Genomic DNA, 26,005 nt, shown 5'->3' with positions numbered 1-26,005 from the left:
ATGACTGCAGCCCAGAGAAAGGAGAAGCAAAGTTTATTTGCCTTTCATTGTGGAGTTCAGGAGTTTATTTTTTTGCTAACTCCCCACCTGACAACCCCCTTGATTAACTCATACTCTTGTGTGTGGTGGCACACACAGGAGTGTAGGAAGGGCATACCAAGCCTGGTGCTGATGGAAACTGATACATACCACTTTGTAGGGTAGACACAGGTTAACCTGGGGAGTTGGAGAGTTGATTAAATACGGAAGTTAAGCAAATCTGGAGTCTTGATGACAAATGTTGGAGAGGTTTATTAATGGAGAGTGATTTGGGAGCCATGTCCTTAATATATCTTCCCTAGGTCAGTTTAAAATTTAGAAGGTCTTCGTTTGAAGATTTTGTTGTAGACAGGCAAAAATGTTGTGGGATTTTACCTTAAAATGGTAGAAGTCTCACAGATTTAACTCCTTGAGATTTAGTCCACTTTAAGATGAAAATTCTCAGGACGGCTTTACAGGATTTTGGTATAATATTGAAGCAGAAGAGTGGGGTGTTAATTTTGGACTCAAAAAAGAAAATTGGTGCTGATCTAAAAAGAAAAATCAGAATTACTTTTGTTCATAACTAAAGCAATTTCAAAGTCTAAACTCTATGAATTAAGAAATTTTTTTGTCTGAAGGACGTCATAGTACATGCACTGTGTGCTTAGGGCTCTTTATTTGCCTTCTTTACCTAGTTTTTTTATGTCTTCAATTTTGTAGATACTTAGTCAATAATATTATCTGCAGGCTTTGGTTATGTGTTTGGGAAGACTTAGAGGGGTAGAAGGTACTGGAACAGGGGGAGACAATGGTATGGAAAGAAAATTGGTGAATAGAGTATTTATTTTCTTTTGACTTTCTAGATAAAGAAATAGATGTGGTTTGCACTTCAGGTTTCTTCAGGAATTTTCAGGCCCAGAAATTAAATGTTTAATTAATGTTATGAAATAAAATTTGCAAGGTTTTGAAAAAAATATGGTGAAGAATATTCATCTGGATGTCTTCTGGCCTATGTAAACATCCACTAGCAATTTTTGTCTATAGCAGGGGCCTTATAAGTGACAATTATTACTACTGCTCCACCAGTATTCTTGCATCCCTGAAAATGATGAATGCTTTGGAGCTCGCTCTAATATGTCTCCCATTTGCTGTTCATTTGGAACTATTTTGTGCACAGTGCAGTGATAAGGATGTCTTATGTAATTGCTCTAAGTGCTTGTTTGGTCTTAACTGACATGTGCTATTCAAACTGGAAAACTTGAATTTATGAAAATAGTATATACAGTCGAAAGAAGCCAGAGATGAGAAGCAAGAGTGGCAGGTATTAGAAAATAAAAGCTAGGAGAAGCTGAGTAGAAAGGAGTTTACTTAGTCTAAAATAGAGTGAGGGAGCTGGAATAATGATATACTGAGTTTCAGGCTACAAAGATCCTTTTGTAAAGCAGCCATATACCCACTTGGCAGTGGAGAAGGAAGGTGTCATCTTAATTTCAAGCAAAGAAAAACTTGGACTGATGTTGAAAAAATACTTTGGTCTTTCAGAGAGATTAAGTACTAGCAAAAGCAGCCTGATTTCTTTACTTTTCTGTAACTGTATGTGTCCAAGATTTTTACTGTTTTATCTTCATGAGTTTCCATTGGATGACAACTCACAATAAAACTACTGACATCTTGTCAGTTTGAAATCTCTAAAGCAGAATAGCTTTGTTCTTACTAGCACAGTAAACCCTATCATTGGCTAAATATTAGTGATATTTATTGTTTGCATGGTATTTTGCTGGACTAATGAATCCCATTCTTATTTCTAATGTAATGCTTCAGTTTAGGCAGGTTTTAAAAGATGGTTTTGTGCTTTCTGTTATTGTCCCTCTCAGTGCTAGTGAATTACATTTACATCCCTTCAAATTGCTTTCCTGTTTGGTGGGCTAAGTTTAAGGTGAAGTCTGATGACAATGAGATGGGAGACATCCAGGGAAAATTTAATTTACTGCAGAAAGTGTCATAGCACATTTAGAAAACATGGACTTTTCTTATGGGTCAATGAGAAGCTGTCCCAGAGCACAGTACCACCAGGCACCCCCAGCCCTGCCTGGCCACTGGGGCTCCCCCACCCTGCTCCTGGCCCAGAACCCCATGGCAGCCCCCATGGCCCCTCCCCACCAGGTGGTGCTGTGACAGGAACAGTCCCAAGGTCCCACAGAGTGCTGGCCCTGGGTGCACCAAGCCTGGCCCTGGTTCAACCCTGGCACTGTGGCCCTGCCTGGCAGTCACCCTGAACCCTGGCCAGCAGACTGACTTCCTGGCCTGAGCATGGACCTGCCTCATCACCATGAGGTTTCCTGGCTGGACCTGGCCCCCATCTGTCCCTCTCACCTTCCTGTGTTTGTGGGACAGCCCTGGGCAGCAAGGCACTGGCTCAGAGAACTCCACAGCTTCTGGCACCCATCCTGCTGGATGATGCACAAGTGCTCACTTTTGAGCACTTAAAGTTCCCATAGCATCTTTTCCACCAAAACAGGAGCATTTTCTCTTGGGTTGTCATCAGATTCAGTCTGAGTGATTACATTCAGGCTTCCCAAATAACTTGTCAGGCTTCTTTTGTTGAAACTCATCTGTATGGAATCCACTCGGACGGGAAAGAGGATTTATTGCTCCTTTAAAAAAAATTGTTTGTTTTTGTTTTGTTTTAAAGTGTAATTTTGGTTTTAGAAAATCTATTTTTTATTTGGTGCCATGTGTCTGCTAGTGGATATGTGAGGGCAGGAGGTGAGCTGTGCAATCAATGCCTGCAGGAAAGTGTTTGGTTTGTGAATACAAACCTTAGGCACTTTAGGGATATTTGAATTCTCAAGCATGTGGAAATCTTTGGTCTAAGTGTTTTGGTCTTGCAAATGTAGCTGGAGAAAATGTCCTGTGCCCTGAACTGCTGTCACTGGGGACTTCAACTTTCATGAAGTGTGGATATTTTTAATTCTTTTTGCACTGTCACCTTTCTGAAAATTTCAGTAAAAAACTACACTGTATTGTAGTCTGGGAGGCATAGGAAAAAAACCACAGGGAAGAACAGGTGACTACAGAAAAACTAAAAGGGAGGAGAAAGAAAAGAGGCGAGGAATGGAGATTAATACAGGAGAGTGGTTCGAAAGCAGGAGAAAAAGCATGAAGAGGTCTTGAATAATTTTCTGTCTGTATGCTAAGAATATGCCCGTTCCATCTCCCTAGGAGGTTTATGCAGAGCCTTGTGTGGAAGCAGCAATGAATTGCTCCTTTGGATGCTAAGTGTAAAATTAAAACTGGCAGGGTCTGAGAGCACAAGACTGGGAAGCTAATTGCTCCTAATAACATACTGATTTTCACAGATTTCTGGCATTATGTCAGAGCAGTTTTGAACCAGCACCTGGTTTCTTCCTCTTCCCATCTCCAATCTAATGGCAATGGAGCTTCTGGCACTGGGATCACAAATGAATGCCACTCAATGTTTTTGTCTGTACAAACCTGTAGGGGTCTCAAACATGATTTCACATATTGCTCCTATGCATCCAATATGATAGCTACCCTAAAAGTAGAAGGGTGGCAGAAATGTGCATGTATTTTAAACTTGGAATACTGTGCTGCTGCCTGTATTTATGGTGCTGAACAAAGCACTACAGTCCCATTGCTGCAGGTGGCTGAGGACACTTGAATGGATGCCTGGATTCAGGCAGAAGTTGCCAGCACAGGTGTTTGGGAGGCTGAGGTCATGCACTTGTTGTCAGGTTGCATTCAACCCTGAGCAGATTTGCTGTATGTTTCGCTCAGCTGTAACATGCTTTTCTCCAGCTTTGAGGACCGACTGTCAGGAAAAGGAATTAGGTTTTACTTGTAAGACTTCTCCTAGGCAATACCCTTCTCTGAAGGGGTATTTTCATAGCTGGAGGGAATGTTCTGCTTGCAAGATGTTTTGAAAAGTTCTCAGATACTCCAGACTGTGAAGGTTTGAAAAGTGAGAATGAAATGTTGTCATTTTTGGACTACATCAAGTGCATAGGGCACACACAAGAACAGAACATTGTCTCCTGGGGTTGTGTGGAGCCTGTTTCAGCTGTTTCAAGATATTTAATTTTATCTGCTTAATTGTTATGAGGTTTCATCATATTGTGTTTGTAGCAGACTGACTGGAGAAGGGACAGTAATACCTGATTTAGGCTACTGTGGGATGTCAGCTGAAACACTGTCTAGACTTTTATGTCATGTTCAGCAATTTTGAGTATTCTTCAGGTCCTCCTTACATAAGTGTAATAGTAAGGGTTGGGATTTCTAGTCTAAGGACAGTAATTGTCTGGCAATGGGATCAGTAAAGCTGAAGAATGCAAGTTCTTACTGAAGGGAAGAGACTCATTATTACCATGCTTTTGGTTTGTTCTAGTCACTGCAGAAAACTCATCTTTTCAAAACACCTAATGCATGGCACTGTGGAGATGGAAGCAGCAGAGCTCGGACACTTGTGTCAGCTACTCCCACTCGTAGTCCGGATATCCTCCAACCCCCTTCTCCCAGCTATTCATGTGCCAGGCCCAGCAACAGTTTCATGCAAGGCACATCTGAGCTGAAGGCATCAAAAGAGCCATTTCATGCCTGACTGCATTTTCTAATACAATCTGCAGAGAGAGAGAGGAAAGAGAGCAAGAAAGGTTTGTGTGTACATAGGCATTGCCTTTGAGTGTATGTATAATATGCAGTACATTTAGCTGCAGCTTGCAGCTGTGGGTGGCAAGTGAGAGGTACGGACGTGAGGGGGAAGAGAATTGCACTTTGAAAAGAAGAAAGTATTCTTCCACCTTGAAAAAGAAGCTTTCTTTCCTTCTCTGTTTCTTGGCCAAATGAAGATGTGGGACACCAGGGGAGCACTGGCAGCTGGTACCAGAGATGTGTGTGATGTAACGGCTGAGCGGGTGATGTGTGTAGAAAGCTTTCTGTGTACAGACCATGACAGTGTGTGGTGAGTGCAGCTAAGAAAAGTGATGAGTAGGGATGTTGTTCATCTTAACGGTACTCCCAGAAAAGTTTTCTTAATATGTTTGTGTGTTCTGTGACTGCAGATGTGCTGCATACCAGCTTACTATGGTGGGTTGCTGCACCAACACAACTTAGTGATCCCCACCAAATGTTTTAGAACCATATACATGTCTTCTCTGTCACTTTATCAGCTTAATATTTATATATTATTTGTTACCTCATTTGTATATTTATTGCATTGCATTAACAGTTCTGTTACTGGCCATTTTGGAGCTTGCCATGGGTACTAGCGTGGACATTTGGCTGTTCCTCAGTTTCCCACCCATTTCCCCTACTGTAGCATCTGACATTTAGACATTGAGAGGATGTAAGGTTCGGCTCTGCCAAGATTACTGTTTCCTGATGGAAGTTCTGCTCTCATTGGCTGGGAAAAATGGGACTAAGGAAAACATAAGGAGAACATCTGCATTCCAAATACATGTTCTGCAGTTGGTTAAATTAGATGGGCTTGGTGGTGGGGTGGTGGCACCTGGAGAGAATCCCAGTCAATCATTTGAGAAAACTCCAGCTGAACTGAACTGGATGAGGTACTGGTACGAGAGCTTTAGAGTAATCCATCCATGTTTCTAGGAAGCCGAACCAGTGTATTTTTTTTTTTAACTCTGTGATTTTGATATGTAGTTTTATGGTAGAAGCCCTATATGGGGCAATGTCTACAGCTCTGGCTTTGATAGGGGTTGGCTGTGGGGAATAGAAATGCTCTAATTCATGTATTAATGTATTTATGTAGATTAGTAAAGTTTGCAGATAAAAATACTTTTGAGCATATTCCGTGAAGAAACAATGATTGCCATGCTGTACTGCTTGCTGCAGTTCTAACACAAGACTTTAATTCTACCCCTTAGAGAAGAATATCACTTTCTGCAGGCAAGACCCTGAACAAATAAAGAATGCTAAATTTAACTCTTTTCCTCAGCTGAAATTCCAATTTTCTGTGACATCTTCAGAGATGATAGAAAAATATAACTTCTTTCTTCACTCCTTTCCCCTCCTATTGGCTTTCATTGTGCCTCTATCTTCTAACTTTTCCTGCATTTGAATGGCACTTGTAATGGAGTTTGGTTTGTTCCTTTTTCATTTGCATTGGTTGTGTCAGCAGAGCTCTACCAACACTGGTTGTTAATAAGTGGTGGAAAAATATAAAATCAAAAAATTGAACAAATCTGATTTAGAAAAGACCTATTAGGAAATTCACTTTATGCAGTTGTCTTTAAAGTGATATCAATGAAATGAAATTCCTCTCTAAATAAGGAACAGCAAGAGTACCAGAAATTAGAACTCTAGTCACTCTAGTCATTACTGCTAGTCCTGGGAAGGCTGGACTTTAGTGCACTTAAGGACATGTGAAAAACGAAGGCTTTGCTAGCTTATAATCGCAAACGGCTTCTGTCCTAACATGCTTGACCTTGGGAATTGTGTGTCCATAGGTACTGCTGTCAGCAGTTGTAGTGAACACCATATCTTTCTTTGCTGTTCATATTTGCCTGGCAGGGTTTCTGGGTGCAGTTAAATGTTGCATTTTTCCCCAGTTACATACCCTTCTGTGGCAAGTGCTATGGATTCTGTAAACAATGTGCTCTATGGTAGATATGAGGGCTCTTCAGAGGTGTAACTTCTTATTTTTTGCAATTGTTTGCTGATTCCTTGCAGAGGCCTCTATCTTGAGCTATGATGGCAGCATGTACATGAAGATCATCATGCCAATGGTTATGCACACAGAAGCAGAGGATGTGTCCTTCCGTTTCATGTCCCAGCGTGCCTATGGGCTGCTGATGGCAACCACATCCCGGGACTCCGCTGACACTCTGCGCCTGGAGCTGGATGGAGGCCGGGTCAAACTCATGGTCAATTTAGGTATCGTATAAACACCTCCCACTGCCCTCCTCACTATTAATTTGGGCTTGTGATTAGTGTTTTTTTAAAAATGATTTCCTTTATTTTCTGTTGGTTTGATTGGATTGATTTCTAAAATAACTGCTGAAATTTTTATAATTATATTCTCTTGCGGAGAGAAATTCTCTTCTGCATTGCTGCATGAAGATTTGCTGTCAGTTCTTCGTTATGGATAGTGTTGGTTTTTAAGTTTCTAAGTTTTTAAGTTTCCTTTCTTGGTCTGGGACTGGTGAGCTCTGTGTGAAACATGCTACTTGGTCCATCTTTTGATCAGTTACATTCCTCATTCATCCAGCATCTCTCAAAACAGTCAAAGACAAACACGGAAGGGAAGCAAAATTGATATGTTGACAGGCAGAAGTCCTGTGAACCCCCTGCCCTTTGCATAATTTGTCAGCATTTGATATAGCTTGCTATATTTATATATCTAATAAAAAAGGCTGGTCTTTTTGCTGTGTCTTTATAAAAAAGAAATTAACAACAATAAAAGTGCACCCCCCCATCGCAAAGGGCTGTGTTCTGTCTCCTTAGAGTTACACTTTCCCAGAAAATAATTTAAAAAGACAATTAGAAACAAGTCCAACAATAACAACAATACAAGAACAATTGAGAGTGAATGTGCTATTAGATTAGCCTCAATTTAGCCTCAATTAGTTTTCTTGCCAGTATTTATGTATTCTACTAAATGACAGATTTTTTAAAGAACATAAATACATGAGTTGAAGATTTCTTTCACTTTCCAGTGATGCAGCTTGTTGCTTCATGTGAATTCAGGAATATAAACAAAAAGAGGTTCTGACTCAAAGAGGCAAAACTAACATAATAGTGCATAATCTTATACCTCTTAATGTGTAGGCTATTTTATATGAAGGTTCATGTATGGTCTGTGAAAACTTCTGTCAGCTTTTAAAGTTCTAAGGCCCCCTAGAACAAGTTTTGCATTTTTGAGCTATAATATCACCATATTCAGAGCCCTGCTGTGGCTACCAGGAGCAAACCATGTAGCAGCTTTGTTTGTACAATATGTTGTCCTCTGGAACTAGCTTGCTTTTAAAATTTTTACCTAGTGGTTTTTCTTTTGGCTTTGAAATTGTGACCCAGACCCTATTATTTACTTTTTTGAATAAGAAAATGAAGAAGATGTATCAAACAAGTTCATATTTTTAAAAGAAAAGCGTCCATCTAAAATAGAATCTCTTGCCTTGTAGTAAATAAAAGCTAAACACCAACCAAAAAAAACCACAAAACAACCCCATATATTTGCATATTTGCTCAACTTAGCTTGACTGAAGAAGCATAAAGCACTATTAAGTCCGTAGCTGCATAAGAGCACTTGCTGTTATGCAGACTGGCCTATAGGACAGATAGAAGAGATGAACCACAGCTGTGTCAGTAACTCCTCAAATAAAGAGAAACAGCCATTATCTGATGATAGCCATTTCTGCCTATATTAACTCCAAGTGAAGGAAAATTTCATACATTTGCAGGGTTTCTCTGGAGAGCAGCTCAGAAGAACTGCTGTTGAGCCTCCTTACATGTGCAATGAGAATCTTCTACAAAACCCCAGAGCATTTGTCTATCTATGTGTGTTTGCATTTTCTTATGATCTAATTAGTTGCTAATAATCAAGAAAAATAAGATTATATTTCCCCTATTTAATTTCTTGGGAATTATGACTAGGTTTTTTTTTCTCAGAAAATAAAATTAATTACTGAAAGATTGGTAGTGGCAGGCATCTGTTGGGGAAGTGATGGGGCAACTGAGTATCTGCCCAACTCTACAATATCCTCTTGTAGCCCAGAGCCAGTCCTTTTACTTTTCAAGCCCTAGTTCCCTACTTGTTGAAAGGAGAATTCTTTGCACCCTGTGAGGGATGTGCTAGTATTTTAGTAAGGGCTGCTTTTATCAGCTTTGATATTCCCACATGAGAAATACTACAGCATGAAAATTGCCAGACTTCATAAAAAACTGTCGCTTTTTCTTCTGAGAAAGATACCACTTGTTTGATTCTGTTATATCTTCTTAAAAATGAATGAGAATTAGGGGAATTGCTCATTTGGGTGTTCGGGACCTCCTAGACTTAGACCCTAAGTGGATATGAGGAGAGGATATTTATATCACCCTGAATATACTTATTTTTTAAAGCTTACTTTTTCCTTTCCAATTTTCATTATATCGTGCTGGCAGAAGGCATTTTCCCTCAGGGTCTGTCAACATTGTAAGCCTGATTGGCATTGGTCACTTTTGGCACTCATTGGGATTTGTTATGCCACCACTTAGCCTAGAGGTGGACTGTTCAACTCTGTCTGGCTCCTAAAATATGTGGCTAAAGATTTGACAGATGGTCTACAAATGTTGGGAAAAGATGTGTTGTTGACTGCTTAATGCAGGGACAAAATCTTTAAACAAACCCCTGTGTAAACTGGAGGCTGATTCTGTGTAGTAGCAGGGACTGAAGCAATGTGTATGCCACATTTTGCCAGCTTTTCAGCTGTAAATTTTTGTGAGGTTGAATCTTCCCTGAAGTGGCTATAGGCTGGATGCACTCTCCTATGTCTAACTCAACAGAGGGGTAGTTTTGAGTTTTGGAACCCAGATTGAGCTTCACCTCTCCTTTATTCAGATTTATAAAACTGTCAGAGAATGTCCTTGAAACAGGACTTTCCTTCTACCAAAACAGCAGTTACCTTGCTGCTGGAGAACAGAATTTGAGGAAGAATCCCATTACCAGAGCCATTCATTTCCAGTTGTTTACTCTAAGTCACAATAACTATGTACGGAGACTGCTCATAGCCCAAATGTCACAAACAAGAAATGAATCTTTACCTGACCTTGCCAAAATTTCCTTACCAGTGAGAAAGTCATCAACACCACCTCTGAAGATCTGAGTATGCCTGGTGCTGACTAGCTATATGTCAGTATCCCCTGAGCATCTAACCCATGATAGATGTGTGTGAAAAAGGACTGTTTTGAGGGGTGCATTATTTAATTGTGCTTTTCTTATGTCATTTAATACTACTACTAAGAGCTGTCTCTTTTTTCTCTTCTGTGATCTATTCCATTTGATTACTTTTTATCATCTGTATCTTTATTAAGGTCTTCCCTACGTTTTTTCCTTTCTTTTCTTTTTTTTTTTTTTTTTTTGTTGACTCTTCTGTGTGTTTCAGTTGTAAAGCTTTCCCATACCCATCAGCCATGGTAAATCAAAAGATGGTATTCGACCCTTCAAAGGCCTGAAGCCTGCGGCCCGCACGGCAAACAGCCCTGAGAACAGAGCATACGGAGCAGCCTGCAGGGGCTGGCATATCCCTCTCACCCCTAAAACCAGGGTCCAAACCAGCCAGGGGAGAGAGATGCAGTGGACATGGGCAGCTGGGGGCTTGCTCTGGAACGTGGGAGGGAAAGGAAGAGCAGCAATGAATAATTCTCTAAGGAAGGGGGCAAGGAAGTTGCTTCAGACCTTTACAGCGGAGGTGCCTGAGGCACTGAAAATTTTCATGTTGATGGTAGTCAACATGAGTTGACTCAGTAGTTTGAGTTTTTGTTGTGTGAAGAACAGAAATCCAAATGTGATACATATCTCTGTTGAGAAGGATTTTGAAGAAATGGGTCTGGAGTGGAAGGAGAGAAAGTGAGAGATATTAGGCAAATCATAGCTTGGAACATGCTTGGGAATAATTTTTGATGCTGAGATGATGTGCAGAAAGGGAAAGAAATGGCTGGTCTGATAGGGAGATCCACGTTCACTTTTTCCTCCCATTTATAAGTAGCAGGGTTTTAATGTTCTACTGACTTTCATTAAAGAGTATTTCAGGTTTTTTTTCTTCCTGGCCTGGCATTTCTTCAGGTCACTGGTGACTAGGATAAGTATTTCCTGCCTCCTCTCATTTAAGGAGGTGTAATCTTCTCTCTCACCTATCTTTTCCTAAGATAAATCCTGAAGGGTGTCAGAGCCACATTTGCCCATCCAAAAGGGAAAGTTTCTTTTGTCATTTCTACATAAAAATAGTGCAAGTAGAAGATAGGCAAGGAGCCTCAAGGTAATGTAGGGTAAGTGTGCCCAGGACTTTATCTGGTTTTCCCATAGGAAATAACTCAGAGCGAGCTAAGAAAAAGTTGGGCCCTAATTATCTTCTTTGTCCTATTCTTGCCCTCAAGTACTCTTCCACAACCACATATGGCTGGCTGCTCATCCAAAGGAAAAACCATTTTGTCCTCACACAGTAAAGGTAATTTTCTTTTTTTATTCAAGGATTAAACAGCCTGAAGCCTTAGCAGCATCAAATAAATATTACTATTTTCAGACAAAAAGATAAAAATGGTGAGAAACACAGGCCTAAATTTCAGATCTCTGTTTGCTGCTAAAGATACCTCCATTCAGACAATGGATCCCTTATGTTAGCTAACTGCAGTTGAGTTATTTAACCTTTTTAAAGGAGACTGTCTCTGGCCCATTTTCCAGGTGATATGCTCTGGAAAACCCTTCATCTGAGTACCAAGGAAGGAACTTCTGGTGTACATTAGACAATTAATGAAAAGAAAGTAACTGCAGGATGTCCTACCAGCTAATCCTGCTCCCCATGCAGTAACAGACTCTATTTTCACTTCCCTGCTACTCACCACATTCCTCATCCAATTGCTGAACTGGCAGGTAACTGGATTTGCAGCTGTTCAGGCATACTCATCCCAAAAACTTATCTCAAAAGTAAATACTGATAACAGGGCTGAGTGCCCCAGATGATGATTACCAGAAGTCTTACTGCCCAGGTTCTGTGCAGGAGGAATCCCAAGGAGTTTTTAAAATTATTCCTGAATTAGCCATATGCTGCTGTTCTGAGCACAAAGACCAAACTACACCTGCACCCCTCACTGCCAGGAAAAATCTCTGCTTTGGATTTGTACTGTTTTACTAGTTTAGAGGAACATAAGGGTTTTCTTCCTTTTTAAAAACTCAGATGGAGAGAACAACTTCATGTGTTAATGGTTGGAAAATTTTTGGACTGCTTTGGGCAAGGCTCAAAATTAAGGCAACAAAAAAATCCCAGGCATGTTCTTGGATGGTAGTGCTGGCAGATACCTTCTCTTAGCTGCCCTGCAGGATCCAGGCTGACCCAGTTAGATGAGACCTGGATGGGGAGCTGCTTCCTTTGGAGTGCATCTGGGTGTTTCTGTCTGGCTCCCAGTTACGTGGCATTGCAGACTTTGTGCTCACAGTCTGGAGATGTAGTAGTGCCATGTCAGGGTAGCCCTCTCAGTGGCCTGGACTCTCATCCTTTGAAACAGGAATCTTGCAGCCAAGATAAGGGCTACACTGGTTTTCAGTTTGAAAGATCTATTCCTTCATCTGGAATAGTGTTTCAGCCTGAGGGCAAGCCCTAGGACAAATAGTTTATGGTATCACTTAAAAAAAACCAAAACAAAACTCTGCAGAAATCAATAGCTCAAGAGTGATTTTAGTCTCTCTGATGAATGTTGCTGAGGACCAGCCACGTATGTTTCCCTTTCCAGCACACTTGCTCTTTAGTCTGTAAGAAATTCCCATGTTCCAGCTATAGCAACTCTCTTGACCTCACTTGCCTGTGGTGAGACTTGGGTGTCTCTCTTGCTGTCATTCTCCATCAGATCAGAGAGGGAAGTTCCCCTGCATGTACTTCAGAGCTCCCTTCACCCCACCCAACTCCTGTAAGGGATATGGCCACCACTGTATGGTGATCGTAGCAGTTGCTCCAGGGCTGTTTGCTCCCACTTTTCTGTTGCGGTTGACGACACATGACAAACCTAATCGCACAAAACCAAACCCAGATTTTCTCAGGAGAAGTTCTGCTTGAAAACAGACTCTCTCTGGCTATGTTACTCGTGATTGGTATGTCCCTGCTCATTACAACTCTTTATTTATTATTTATAGACTCTTGTTCTTTCCCCTCCTTCATTTTTTAAGAACTGAGTTTAGCTGCTGAAATAATTTTCCTACATCTGTCTGAGCGAACATAAAAGTAGTCCAGTTAAGAAGCAAACTGCATTATATTTCTCTGTCATTCTATATAATCTCCCTTTCTGGGCCATATCTCTGTAATAAATACAACCATTCCTGGTGATCAAAGCTCTAGTTGTCCAGACAACATGTCCACTGCATGGTGCTATTACTCATGGCCATGATTTCCTGCAAGAAGGCCTGTATTGCCAAAGACATGTAATAGCACTGAAATGAAAGCTCTCACCCATGTTAGACACCACAGCAGTGGATGTTCACAAGGCTGTAAATAGGCATTTATAAAGGAAAGATCCTCTTATGGATCACATCCTGAGATATGCTGAGCATTATTGTGTTAAAAGAGAGAAGCAATGCTCAGAAGCCCTCTAGCTCAGGCTCTCCTACCTCAACTTGCTTTCTTTGTGGAGACCCTTCCATTACCTTTTATTGGATTCCACAAGCATAACTCTATTTTTCTCTCCCTGTACCTCTCTTTGTCCCTCCCTTGCCTGTGACCGCTGAATGAAGCAGGGCAGCAAAGGTTCCCAGATCTGCCACTTCACTGCCTGTTTCATCTTCTCCCTGAATGTTACGAGCACCCCATTCAGCCTTGGCGTTCAGGCAGCAAGATGAGCTTGGGCTCTGAGGAGCTGGCAGGGCTGGGGACCTTTGCAAGACTTCCCCATTCTCCCTGTCAAGCCCAACAAAAAGTATTCCCAACCTCCAGAAGTAGCTGAAATCTGGGCTGGGCGTTCGTGCGGTTAGCTGTTTGCAAGTGGCCATTTTATGATAGGACACAACTGGGCAGTATGTTAACCCTTTCCTCACCTGAGCAGACAGCGTCAAATGTGTCTGTGCACATATTAGAAAGTGTTTTGGGCTGGCTTTGGGGGAATTAGAAGAGGGTCTGTCTTTGGGAGAGCTGGAAAGGGTTAAATATTGCACCAAAAAATCTCACAGGCTGATTTTACAGGTATTCTCTGTTGACAGATGGTGTATTTATGCAATAACAATACCAATTAATTTAAAAGAAACCAAGTGTAAAGGTTCACTTTGAGCTTCAAGCTTCTTAGAGAAATTGCTAAAGGTCTCTAAAAAGCAAAATGACACTTGAGTATGACTTGTGTCTTGAGGGAGATTTTAATACCTTAATTATAACTTTTTAAATTGTAATTCATATCAAGTCATGGTCTGGAGTGGAAGATTCTCTTTGATTTGTAGGTTTCTATAAAAAGAAAACTTTCTGTAGCAACATGTGGCTATGTATGTATATTGGTATATTTCTCTATACATATATGTATATATATATATATATATATATATATATATTTATGTAACAGATATTTGGATAGAATATACTGTACATATACACCCACTCCTGAACTTGTACAGACTGTGTATAAGTATAAAATGGCCACATCTCTTTGCGTGTGTCTGTCCCCGGAAGGGTGGACTGATTGTTTTTGGATGTCTGCAGCTGTTACCTTGAAGGATGCAATTTCATCTTTCATTTATTTTTCCCCATCTAGACTGTATCAGGATAAACTGTAACGCCAGTAAGTTTTCCCTCAAGTTTCATTTTGTTCTCTTTGTATATATATTAAAATAACTTTATTTTTTTGCTGTTTTATAAGCTGTTTTTCTTTTATTTTTTCCTTTTTCTTTTCTTTTCTTTAAAAAAAATCTTTTGAAATTGAAGGGCTTGGGTGGGATATGATGCTGGAAAGGGAGAAGGGAAGACTTTAAGGTGATTGTATGTGGAAAATTTTGTATTAGGTTTCTCCAAGGAGGAGATGAACTGTTATTTCATAGCTTTGCAGAAGAGCACCTCAGGAACCTGATGAGCTGATATTATATATCACTGGTAACCTATTGTCTCTATGAAAACTTTGGGAACTACGTAAGAATAACAACAGGTACTGTATGCACTTCTCCACTACAAAAAGGCAGGTATATTTAAAAACAAAGAAAACAAGCTTCAAACTCTTGCTTTATTACAGACTAGTGACAACTTAACAGGATATTTATTCAAATTTATTTTTTTATTTGGGTATAGAATAAAGAAAACTTAGATTTTACATTTAGAGTATTTTACATATACTTTTTATATATATATATATATATATATATATATATATATATATTGCTTTTGCAATTCTTAGGTTTCTGTAAGAAATTCCATCTGAACCTCTGGGTCACCTAAAATTCTTTTCAGTATATAGAAGTAGGGAGGAAGGAATATATTTCTGTGAAAGATAATAGTGAAAGATCATATCCATTTCTAGACTGACTGAGCAAGCCAAATCTTTTCTGTTCCACTTCAAAGAGGTGATCAAACTTCATGTAGGCCTTAAAGTAAAAAGCATTCCCCAAACACTGGAGCTGTTTAGCTCTCAAGTGTGCTTTGAGGCTTATCTTAACTTGTTACCAGCTTCCTGAATGTCCTCTATGTTAGATTTTATGTAGAAGTATTTATGAAGGGCAAATGCCAGCTGATTGAGACCCTACTTTGCACAAAAGTGTGAGCAGTTGGTTTTTTGGACTTGGGAAGTGGTCCCTGGGAGCCTGTAGCTGGGGAGAAGCCCTGATATGCCACAGAAGCTTGTTCACGATAATTTACTTTATTTCAACTATTAAATTGTTATCTCAGCCCATGTGTTTTACCATTTTCTGATTTTTCTCCTCATCCTACTGGTGGGAGGAGGGGTGTAAACAAGCAGCTGCATGGTGCTTAGTTATTGTATGGGACTAAACTGCTACAAGTGGGATTAGTCAGTGTATGACTCAAATCTTGAAAGGTCTTGTTGAATTCCTTTTGCTCTTCGAAGTTTGTACACTAAATTTCAAGATAGAATGCGCAATAGGAAAAAGTGTCTTGAATGTGGTAGCTGAGATTGTCAGATTTTACACAGTAGTGGTGAGGACATTTACATAAAAATAGGATCTTTTACTTCATAAGGGTTCATATGCTTTTGCTGCTTAGCCATCTGTAACTCCATCAAAACACTTGCCCATGTTCTTCTTTATGTTTGTTATTTGAGGATCCATTTCCTCTGGTACTGGACAACAATCTTTTGATGACAGCTGCCTGTTAAAGTTTAGCTATGGAATACTATCTTCAGGTGGGAAGTCAGTTTTAGTAGCAAGTAGCAATCATCTGGTTTTTATGCAAATAAAAAGCTAGCACTAATTGGAAAAAATATTAGAAAAAAAAATGAAAAAAAGAGAGGAAAAAGAGAATCATATAATGAAAGCAGTGGAAAGACGGTTAGAATTCTGTGTTTTTGTTAGTTTCCCCATAAGCATCAAAACATCTTGAATCATTTTGCTACCATGCATTTTTAATAGTTGAGCCTGTTGCATTTTTAAATACAGTCTTCCCCTGAAGGTTTAGATTTGTTTCTTTATTTAAAACACATTGAATCTTCCTAATTTATTTTTTATGATGCTTTGCTGTAAACAAATGTCTCTCCTCTTAGTCCCTCCATAATGTTGTTTTTTTTTTTGCTGCCTGTTGCAATAACTCTGGTCATCTGTCCTGTTTCCTAGAAGGGAACCTGCTGGGGATTGGTGAAAACTGTACCCTTGAATGAATAAAATATGGTTAGGCAGAAGCAGACCAAATATTACTTGAAGCATTGCTGCAGGCACACTGACATTTACTTGTGCAGAGGGAGTTATCCACATACAGATATGTCTGCCAGGTTCTGTTGAAATGAGCAGAAGTGTTTTAAAGTAACTTGACAAATGGGCTTCCCAGCAGTTGAAGAGTTTCAGGTCAAGCAGTCGCCATGAGTAACTGAATAGAAGGGACCCAGTGCATGGTTTTAAAGGTAAACAGAGCTGTACTTTTTGGGTTTGGTGGAACATGTAGCTTAAGAGCCCACTATTTCAAGCATTGAAGCTCATGCTGTTTGAGAGGAGTCTTGCATATTGTCCCAGGTAAGCATTTATACTTGCTCTTAATTTTCATTGAAAAGATTGAGGGCTTTTTCTCTTGTGTATCTTTGGGCTATTTTATATCTGGTGCAAAATATTGTTTTCCATAGTTTTATCTTACCTTCTCTGTGTTTCATAATTGTTGTATTTCAGCTCTTTACTGTCTCTGTACTTATTTTAATACTCATCTCACCCTTTCCTTTCACTCTTGAAGACACCTAAACTGAGCTTTTCTGTTTCTGCACATTTAGAAGACCCAACAATGCTTTTGCTCACACATATGGAACTGTATAGTAACCCTCTTTTCCTTTGAGTGTGAAATCAGCACAACCAAAAGCAGGATGAGAATCTCTAAATAAACTGTGTGAATAAACTGCATTGAATGATTCCTCAACATAATGCAAACATAATGGATAGCACAGATTTGTTGGTTGGACTCATGGGGAGAATAGATATATAAATATAAGTCTCTTGGATTTTTGGCTACATGTATTTTATTTATTTAAAGTAGTATTTATTAGAAAAATGGTCCGTCTCCTAGAAAACTGTCACTCTGTGTTCTTTTTTGGATGCTACTCTTGGTCTAGTTCTCTCTCCCCACAAGCCTTTTATGTGGTGTGTCATTATTCAGTCACATACTTTGACACTAATACTGTGAGAGATCTGCCAAAAGTAGCTCCTTGGGACAGTGAACACTTCTGTCTTATTGCTTGTTATTTCATAATAAGATCTTTTCTTCTCACTAAAGCTTGCCAGACAAGCCATCATCTATTTTCATGTCACTTTTGATGCCTCAAAAATTCCATATCTTCTTCTCTATCTGCTACTAAAAGCATAAATAGAAGGGGATAAAAAAATCAGTCTAATCACTACTACACAGTTGATTCTGTGTCTCTGTGAGATCTCACATTTAACATGTTGTTTGAAATCCAATAATTTTTGACAATAATGACAGCTAGAATATGTTTGGTTCTCCTGTTTCAGTTGCCATGCTTACTGTATTTAGTGCCTTATTCACTGCAGTGTTAATGATTCATTTTATTAAGTGTCACTGCAACAGCATAAAATACAAATCTGTGATGTGTAACTTTCTGGGAGAGGTTTAAAGTTCTCTTTTTTCTGTATCATCATAAGTAAATAGGAAGCTGTGCTAACTCTAATCAAAATATTGTAAAACCAAGTGCACTTACCCGATTTCTAGTTACATTGCTGTCATTTTAATAAAATCTTAATAGTACTCTAACAAAAAAACATTTTTGAAAGTGAAGTGGTATGATTAAACATCCACATCATATTTGTGACTGTAGTGTCTCCTAGCTCCATTTAAACATAATCGGGAAGAAATGAATACTTATACAGCCTGAAAAGTGTCAGTATGATAGTTGTCAGTTGATAGTATGTCATATTGTAGTGGTGAAAGCAAAGCTGGTGTCTGTCTGTAGCGTCTGCACAGCTCAGCTGAGAATGATTTCACCTTTGAGCAGTCTCACACTTGGGATGCTGGTCTGGCTTTGTGCTGCTGCTGCACCACAGTGCAGGAGAAAAGAAGAGAGCAAGCCTGTCTTTGGAAGACAACTTCTCTCGGGATCAAAAGCAGTCCTCCCAGATATTTGTCAGATGACAAGATAAGAATTCTGTTAGAGGAGAACCTGCCCTGCTAGTTCTAACAGCCCAAGAGAGGTGAGGCTGCTGCCCCTGCTTGCTCCCAGGCTCTGTTTGTGGCCAGCTGAAGATGTGTTCTTGGCAGGCCCATTGCTAGAGCTCACACACTTGCCCGCAGACCTGCATCCTTTCCAGTCTCTGGCACCGGGAACATCTGGGCCTGTTGACCCCATGGTCTGACTCCAGTTGCAGCACTCATAGCCTCATACACCCTCATGAACAGAGAATAAAAGGCTCTCATCCAGGAAAGACATAGAAAGGAATTTCATAAGAAGACAGGACGGGCTGTACTGGTCAGATAAAAATACTGATCAGCAACTATTTACATGCCTAGCCCTTTTTATACCCTTACCCCTATATTTATTTTCCCATTCTTGCTCTTCCCAAAATCACCTAAACTTCTCCCTTTTTGTGCCTTTGGTTTCTCCCCTAAACATCCCATCGTAAGTCTGTCTGACCCCAAACTGCTTTTCCCCAGTATCGCATATGTCTCACCTTAAGCAGCAATCCCCTTAATCCAAAAGGTGATATCAAGAGCTGGTCCAGCTATCATATAGTGATGGGTGTCATGCTGAGGCACTGGAACCAATGGCTCTGCTGGAACACCCCTGGGACAGACCTGGAAAGGTTTTCATTGCTCAGGAGTCCATGATTTGTGCTCCCACCTGCTGCTGTGCCCCATGCTCCTCAGGGCTTGAGCATATGGGTCTCTGGTGGGCTGATGGCCCTGGATATAACCCAGGAAGACATTATTTGTGCTCCCCTCCTGTTGCTGTCTCTCTGAGCTCCTTTATGGATGTGGAGATGAGCTTTATTTCATAATCCAGCAAATTCCTCTTCCCTGTGGCAGCTATTACAGAGCGACCTCTTTTGTCTCAGACTTTCTTGATTCAAGCCCATTCCAAGTCTCCAGTGGCAAAAATACCCTCCTGACTTAATGTCATAGTTTAGGAATGGTATTCTTCAATTTAGTACTCCCACTGAAAAGAAAACCATGAGCTGCACACCCCCCTCCCCTTCAGTGGGAGACAAAAGGCAGAGATAAGTTAAGAACCATTTATTGGAATCATCCATGAGATAAGAAAATGAACAGCAGCAATACCAATAACAACGAAAGTACAAAGAAAGGGTGATTTACATGCAAAATGCCCACCAAGCCTGGGACAATGAAAATAATGGCAGGCAGACCCTCCACCCACCACGCTTTCCCCACGACCAGAAAGGAATTCTCTTTCTTCCCAAAAGGGAGAGAAGGAGGGTCCCTTTCCCTGCCCTGGCAATGACATGAAATGGTATTGAATGGTATTAGGACCCTGGCCATGCCCACACAGCTCCAGGCTCCCCACCCTCATGGCTGCTGCAAAAAATTAACCCTGTCCTTAACCCAAACCAGGACACGTTTTCCAACTCAGGGGTTGTTTGGTACCCCTACAAAGTGCAGTAGTGCTTCTGAGCTTGTTTTACAAAGATAGCAGAAGAATCCATGCAATTACCAGTTGCAGTGGAGAGGGTGAGTCCCTTTTTAGGCTGGGTTCCACATGGACATCTTCCATCTAGGTGAGAGGAAACATAAAGAACATATGAGAAACTGCTCCATTTCAGGGATGTCTAGACAATATGTCTTTTGTAGATTACATTGTGTAATTAGTTGCCAGAACATCCACTTTTTCCTTTTTTTAATTCCAAGAACATTGGCACAAAACTGAAAACTCATGCCTCAGGATCTAGGAGGAAGTGAGTATTTTATTTATTATTAATTTTGTTTGCGAACAACGCAGAGAGCATCTCTAATGAGGCTTTAAATAGTTATGAAGAAAAAGACAAAAATCAATCAGCACAAGCACTGCTTGCTATGGTGGATGCTACCTGTTCTGTAAATTTAAGGCCAAATCAGTGAGCTTTAAGGATCAGTGGATATTGGATAAGGAGTGACTGCTCAAGAGGTACTAGTGATTGCCATTATTGGGGGCAGAATATTGGGTTTAATGAGCACAGGCTTTTCACAGTGTCTTTAATTCTCCTCACCCAGACAGTGCCATGAAGATTAAGGTTTTGCTGTGGCATAATTGATTTGAGCATTTAATCCTAAACTGCAGTTTGCTCTATCACAAGGTCCCTGAATCCCAGAAAATTTCATCGGGGCCACAGATATAGGCTACAAACACAAGTCTGTGTTTGCTAGAATTCAGCTAGGCCCAACTGTTAGTTAAGAGCAGTCAGCCTTCATCTTCCAGCTAATACTGTCCCTTTGAAAGTCTCACTTCTGAGTCTTCAGTTCCAGTATGCAGGGACAGAGAGGTCATCAGTGTGGAGGGATGGCAATGATGAAAGCAGGGCTTGACAGAATGTGTTCTGCATTGTTTTTACCTAAATTGCTGTGGTGAGACCTAACAAGAAAGAAAACTAACCTTGGAAACTCAAGAGTTATCTGTCAGGAATCAATGACCCACTTTTGGAAAATGGCTCTTCTGGTTTGCTGGCTATCATTTCTACCCCAGCAGCTTTTCTTGATTCCTTTTGACTTTTGAAAAGATTGTGTTTGTTGTAGATTTATATATATATAATTTTCAGTTCCTTTAGCCTCTCACCCCTTCTGTGGGATTATAACTAAAAAAGAGAACTGTTTTAAAGGTCAAAGCAAATGATATTAATCATCCTGTCAGTCACTAAAATAGATACCCATTACTTAATGTTAGAAATGCTAATTAAGTGTTGGGATCCTGGATGCTATAACAAAGATCATGAAATATGAAAAATTTGAGGTGGGTTTTTAAAAAAAATATTTATTTTTATTTTATTTTTATAGGCGAAAAATACTGTTAGTGAAGCTTGGAATAACTGAGGAAGAAAGCTTGTGATGCTAGGTTTTGTTTAATGATACATTGGATTAACTAATTGTGGTCAGCAACATTTTTCTCTTATTCACCAGCTGTTATATTATCAGCTTCCTTTCTCATGTCTGGGGAAAACAGTCTTATTTCCTTTTTTCCTTTTCTATTGCAATATTTGCAGGATCTCAGCCAGGATGCCTGGGGGAAAAAAAAAGGCTTTGAGAGAAAATGTGTAAGCACCTCAATTTGTTATTTTGGCCACTTTCCTTGTATAAATTGATTTGTGTTCTTTTCAGATCAGCTGTCATCACTTGCACTTTCCTCAATGTTTTGGTTTAACCCCTGTAGGTGGTTAAGAAGCACACAGCTGCTCTCTCACTCTCTGCCTGCCTGTGTATTATCAACACTGTTTTGCTTTCAAATCCAAAACATGGCACCCTGAGTGTTGCTCTGAAGAAAATTAACTCCCTCTCAGCCAGAGCCAGTACACTCAGAAAGAGAATATACCTTTGAAAACTTGTGGAAATTTTGATATAGAACTTAAAAAGGCAATGCTTTTGCTGCATACAGTGAGATAGATGGCTAAAGGTTGACTGAAACAATGTCATTTATGGTGTCCAGCCATCAAGTATTTGGTAATTTCTTTTTCCGTTTCACTTACTTTCTTTTTCTACACAAGGCACTGCGTTTGAGCAAACTTGGTGTGTGAGAGGTAGCACCAGGGAGCTGTGTAGGAGTATGAAAGATGTTATTTCCAGGATTAAGATGTCAGGCTGTTGATTATCTTAAAATCAAATACTGACTGCATTATGACTTTAGTATTGGCTTCTCTTTCCATGAATGGTGAGAGGGTTGATAATAGAGAACAATTGCCTTTCCAGAGCTGAGAGGTTTTTTCCAGGTTTAACAATCCTCACTCTTCCCACCTATTTCAGCAGTTACTGCTACTGTCCTGCCACTCTGATCCATCACATTGCCTGTATTTTCCACTGCCAGGCTGGTTTGTCTGGCAAAGGGCACTGCTCCTAGAAAATTTCTCTCTGGGAGCAGAGAACTGCAATTGTGCACAGGAATAAGAAGTTCACTTAAAAAATATCTGTTGATGCTTCTGTGCTTAAATATTGGTTGCTAAGAAGTGAGCTGGGAAATGTGAGCTGCAGATTTGTGCTCTGCCTCTGGAAGAAACAGCTTAGAAATGTTCACTGTTAGTGGCAGGGATAAAATGAGTCGTGGAGAACAAGAATCCTTTTTCTCCCAGAGAGGCTCTTGCTTGGTCAAGCTGGTGCACACTGGTGTATGATGCACATGGCAAGCTTGCATTGCTGCTGCATCTCTGGAAACGTGCTCTTAGCAAAACTTTCAGCAGTAATGTTTTTTAATGTCTTATCTTCTGTTCCTTTCAAAAAAAAAGGTGATTCTTGAGGTTTCAGGGCCAAGAAGACAGTAGTTGCCTTCTTGCTTCTTTTGTGCAAAGGGGGTACAATACTTGGGAAGCCTTGATGGCAGAAGAAACCTGATCAAGATGCCACAAATGTGTCTGATCAGTGGTGAAGATTCGTTATACCATCATAAATCATTTTCTACCTGGTGGAAAATGCAATATGCTGAGCATTTTCATTCTGAATGTGAAAAGTTAGAAAGCCTGAGGGAAGTTCTTAAGTAATTTTCCCAGTGAAATTTCTTTTTGATTTGTGTCACTTCAGTGATTGCTGTATTAAACAGTCATGTGAGCTCACTGCATTATGGAAGAATAACTTCTTCCTTTTGGTGGATTTCCCAGTGTGCAGGCCTGACTATGTACTGGAAATCAAATCACCAGGTAGAGTTTTAATCATTTAAGGATATTTTTTTTTCTCATGAAATTTGAGTACAGAATTACCAGAAAGCTTAAAACAAAATAGGGAAGTTATTATGCTAATTACCTGTTAATGAAAGAGTAGGTTCAGATAAGGATTTAATTGTATATTAATAAACTGCTAGCATGCTGACATAATCTGGATTAGTGTGTTTTCTGTTCCCCTTTTTCTTGTAGGGGAATCTTTGAAATTATTCAGCCCGCTGTTTTGAACTGGTAGGGAAAAGAAGAAATGTAACTGGTGTTGCTTTTGACTCATAAGAGCATCTTTCAGGTTTCAAGCTGTTGCTGCTTTACCGAGCACTTAAACAAAGCGCTTAAGCAACTTAAAGTTGCAGTCTTCCATCTAGCGTGGCTCTCCTCCTGAACTTTGGAGTTCAGTTCTTAGCTTCAAGAGGAGGGACAGAATTTGCCAAATTGTTCTGCTGCAAGCAAAGCCACAAGCCTTTCTTACCTGAGTTGGGGAAAGATGTCATAGGTTTGATATGTCATGGTCCCAAACCCAAGTCTGTTTTCTCCCATTTTCATTTATTCAAGTGGGAGTTCCAGATATTGAACAGATTCCCTACATTGCAGTTCACGTGAGTAGATTTTATAATGGTACAAGTTCTAATTTGAACAAAGTGGGTTTGCACATTCAGTGCAAGAAGAAAAACTGCTTGGTGCAAATGTTGCTGGAATTTCATAATTCCTTTTTAAATACAGAAATAATATAAAAATGTTTTAATGCAAAGAGGCCCTGGTAAGAGCTATAGATATGTGAGAGGTTTTTTCCTTGCAGGCTAGTAAGGAGTGCTTGCTTAGTAGGATAATGAATGAAGCCAGGAGTTTATAATGGCTCTTCCAGATTAAATACTCATTGCTGCTGATATGTAGCCAGTTCTGCTGTGAAAGATGGCATCCAAGACCATGTGGCAACTCTGAACTTTAATGCAAGATGGTAGAAGTATATTTGTAGAGGACCACAGAGATTTTTAGAGTTTAGTACCCAGCTGGCCAAACCATACACTAGTAGTTACTATTGTACTGTAACTTTTATTGCATATATCCCAATTACATTGCTACTGTAGCCTGTTCTGCCACCAAATTGCATTCTCTCATGAAAATACAGATCATAGTCCTAGAATTGCCAAAATATTGATGCCAAAAATATGGATAATATCAATTATTTTTCTTTTTTTTTGTGATGGACAGAAACTAGCCTCATTTAGTTCTGTGCTTTCTTATATTAGAAAGAATGAAAAATTGTTACTTGCAATTTATTTTAGTATGATATTTTTCTGCTTAGGAGAATTTTAGATTAAAGGAGACTTGCTTCCTAAATTATCATTGCCACTGAAAGCAGGCCCAATAAAATCGACCACTTCTTATTGTAATAAAGGTTTATAATATTTCACTCACTAGTCACACTTTCATTCATTTCAAGCAAAATAAAATGCAACAGAGAAGGTGGAGCAGCATAAAAACATTTAAAAATGCAGAACCTTTTTCTTTCTCTCTCTCTCTCTTTTTCTTTTTTTGCAGCACAATAGTATTTTTCAGGAAATGCTGTATCCAGCAGGGCTGCATAGAAAGAATCATGTCTGTGTGTGCTTATGCTGGGAATGCCAATACTCAGTTCAAGCAAACTTTCCTGACTCTAGTGTATTCCAGGGATGTCTTGGAGAGGGGGCTGAGCACCATCTTGTGGTGCAGCTGAAGATTTTGTAGTCTCCTCTCAGTTCATGTGCTGAGAAACTTAAAAACATCTCCAAAGTGATGTGATCATTTTGCGTTTGCTAGGTTATTGTTTTCTACCTGGGAAAGGGTTGAAGGTATGTTCACAGTGCTTCATAGAAAGCAGCAAAGATGAAGACTCTGTTCACTGGCAGAGCTGTGTGAGACTTGAATGCAAACAGGTGCTTGACAGTAGCACTGGGCTACCGCATCTTTTGTGCTCTATAGGAAGCAAGTAACTCTGGCAAAGCATGGACCGTACCATAGGCCAGCACTGATCAGCACAGAAAACAACTGCATGCTCTGCTTCCTTGGAGTTACTTCTTTTTGCCTCAGATGAAAACAGCTGATGCCATGCAGCTGAAGCTTTGTGCCTTAAATACTATAAATCCAAAAATGGAGACTGAAGGGACTGCCAGGCCATAGCAGAAACTACTGTTCTGTGTCTCTGACAGCTGCTCCAAATCAGGTTATCCTAACTTCAGTATTCTTTCCTAGAGATCACATCCACATACTGTGGATACATTACTACATTTAAAACATTTGTTTCTGCCATCTGCATCTGATTCTAAAAGTAGAGTTCAGGAAAACTAGTGATATCTACATCAGGCTTGATGTAATAAGAAAAGTATGCATGGGTAAGTATGTACAGAACATCCTTAATAAAATATATTAGCGGGAATACCTATACAAATGTTTAACACCTCTTGAAATTGGAAATTTTGTGGAATACTTATGGAGCTGAAGTGTTTTATAAATAAATCATACAGAAATGTGGATAATCCTTCATAATAGGAACAGCCAAGTGTGGATGTAGGGCAGCTAGGCTAAGAAGATACAGAAAATATTTATTAAACTCAGTCATATTGTCATAGCTGATATTCAGCCATTCCTAACTGGGCATGAATTCAGAAAGGAGTTTCCTTGATTAGGCTGTAGAAACCCAGGGCAGCTTGCATACATGGAAGAAATGATGTTGCTTTAGAGCCGAATCCTCAGCTGAAGCAGCTGGAACCTCTCTGAGAATTCTGAGTAGGAGTAATTAAACTTGAAGTCCATTTT

At 39.8% G+C, this 26,005-nt stretch overlaps 1 protein-coding gene across 4 annotated transcripts in view; it reads left to right on the top strand.

Annotated features, from left to right (window-relative positions):
• Positions 1-26,005, top strand: part of LOC102042939 (neurexin-3) — a 394,756-nt gene that overhangs the window by 278,851 nt on the left and 89,900 nt on the right. For all 4 annotated transcript variants that reach the window (XM_031064395.1, XM_031064385.1, XM_031064391.1 and 1 more), the window contains 2 exons: positions 6,727-6,930; positions 14,470-14,496. In XM_031064395.1, coding sequence (XP_030920255.1) covers positions 6,727-6,930; positions 14,470-14,496 — 231 coding nt within the window. The remainder of the gene's footprint in view (positions 1-6,726; positions 6,931-14,469; positions 14,497-26,005) is intronic.

The sequence above is a fragment of the Geospiza fortis genome, unplaced genomic scaffold (genome assembly GCF_000277835.1).
Source record: "Geospiza fortis unplaced genomic scaffold, GeoFor_1.0 scaffold54, whole genome shotgun sequence".
Classification (NCBI taxonomy): Eukaryota; Metazoa; Chordata; class Aves; order Passeriformes; family Thraupidae; genus Geospiza; species Geospiza fortis.
The sequence above is the reverse complement of the archived record's forward strand: the minus strand, read 5'-3'. Positions and strand labels throughout refer to the sequence as shown.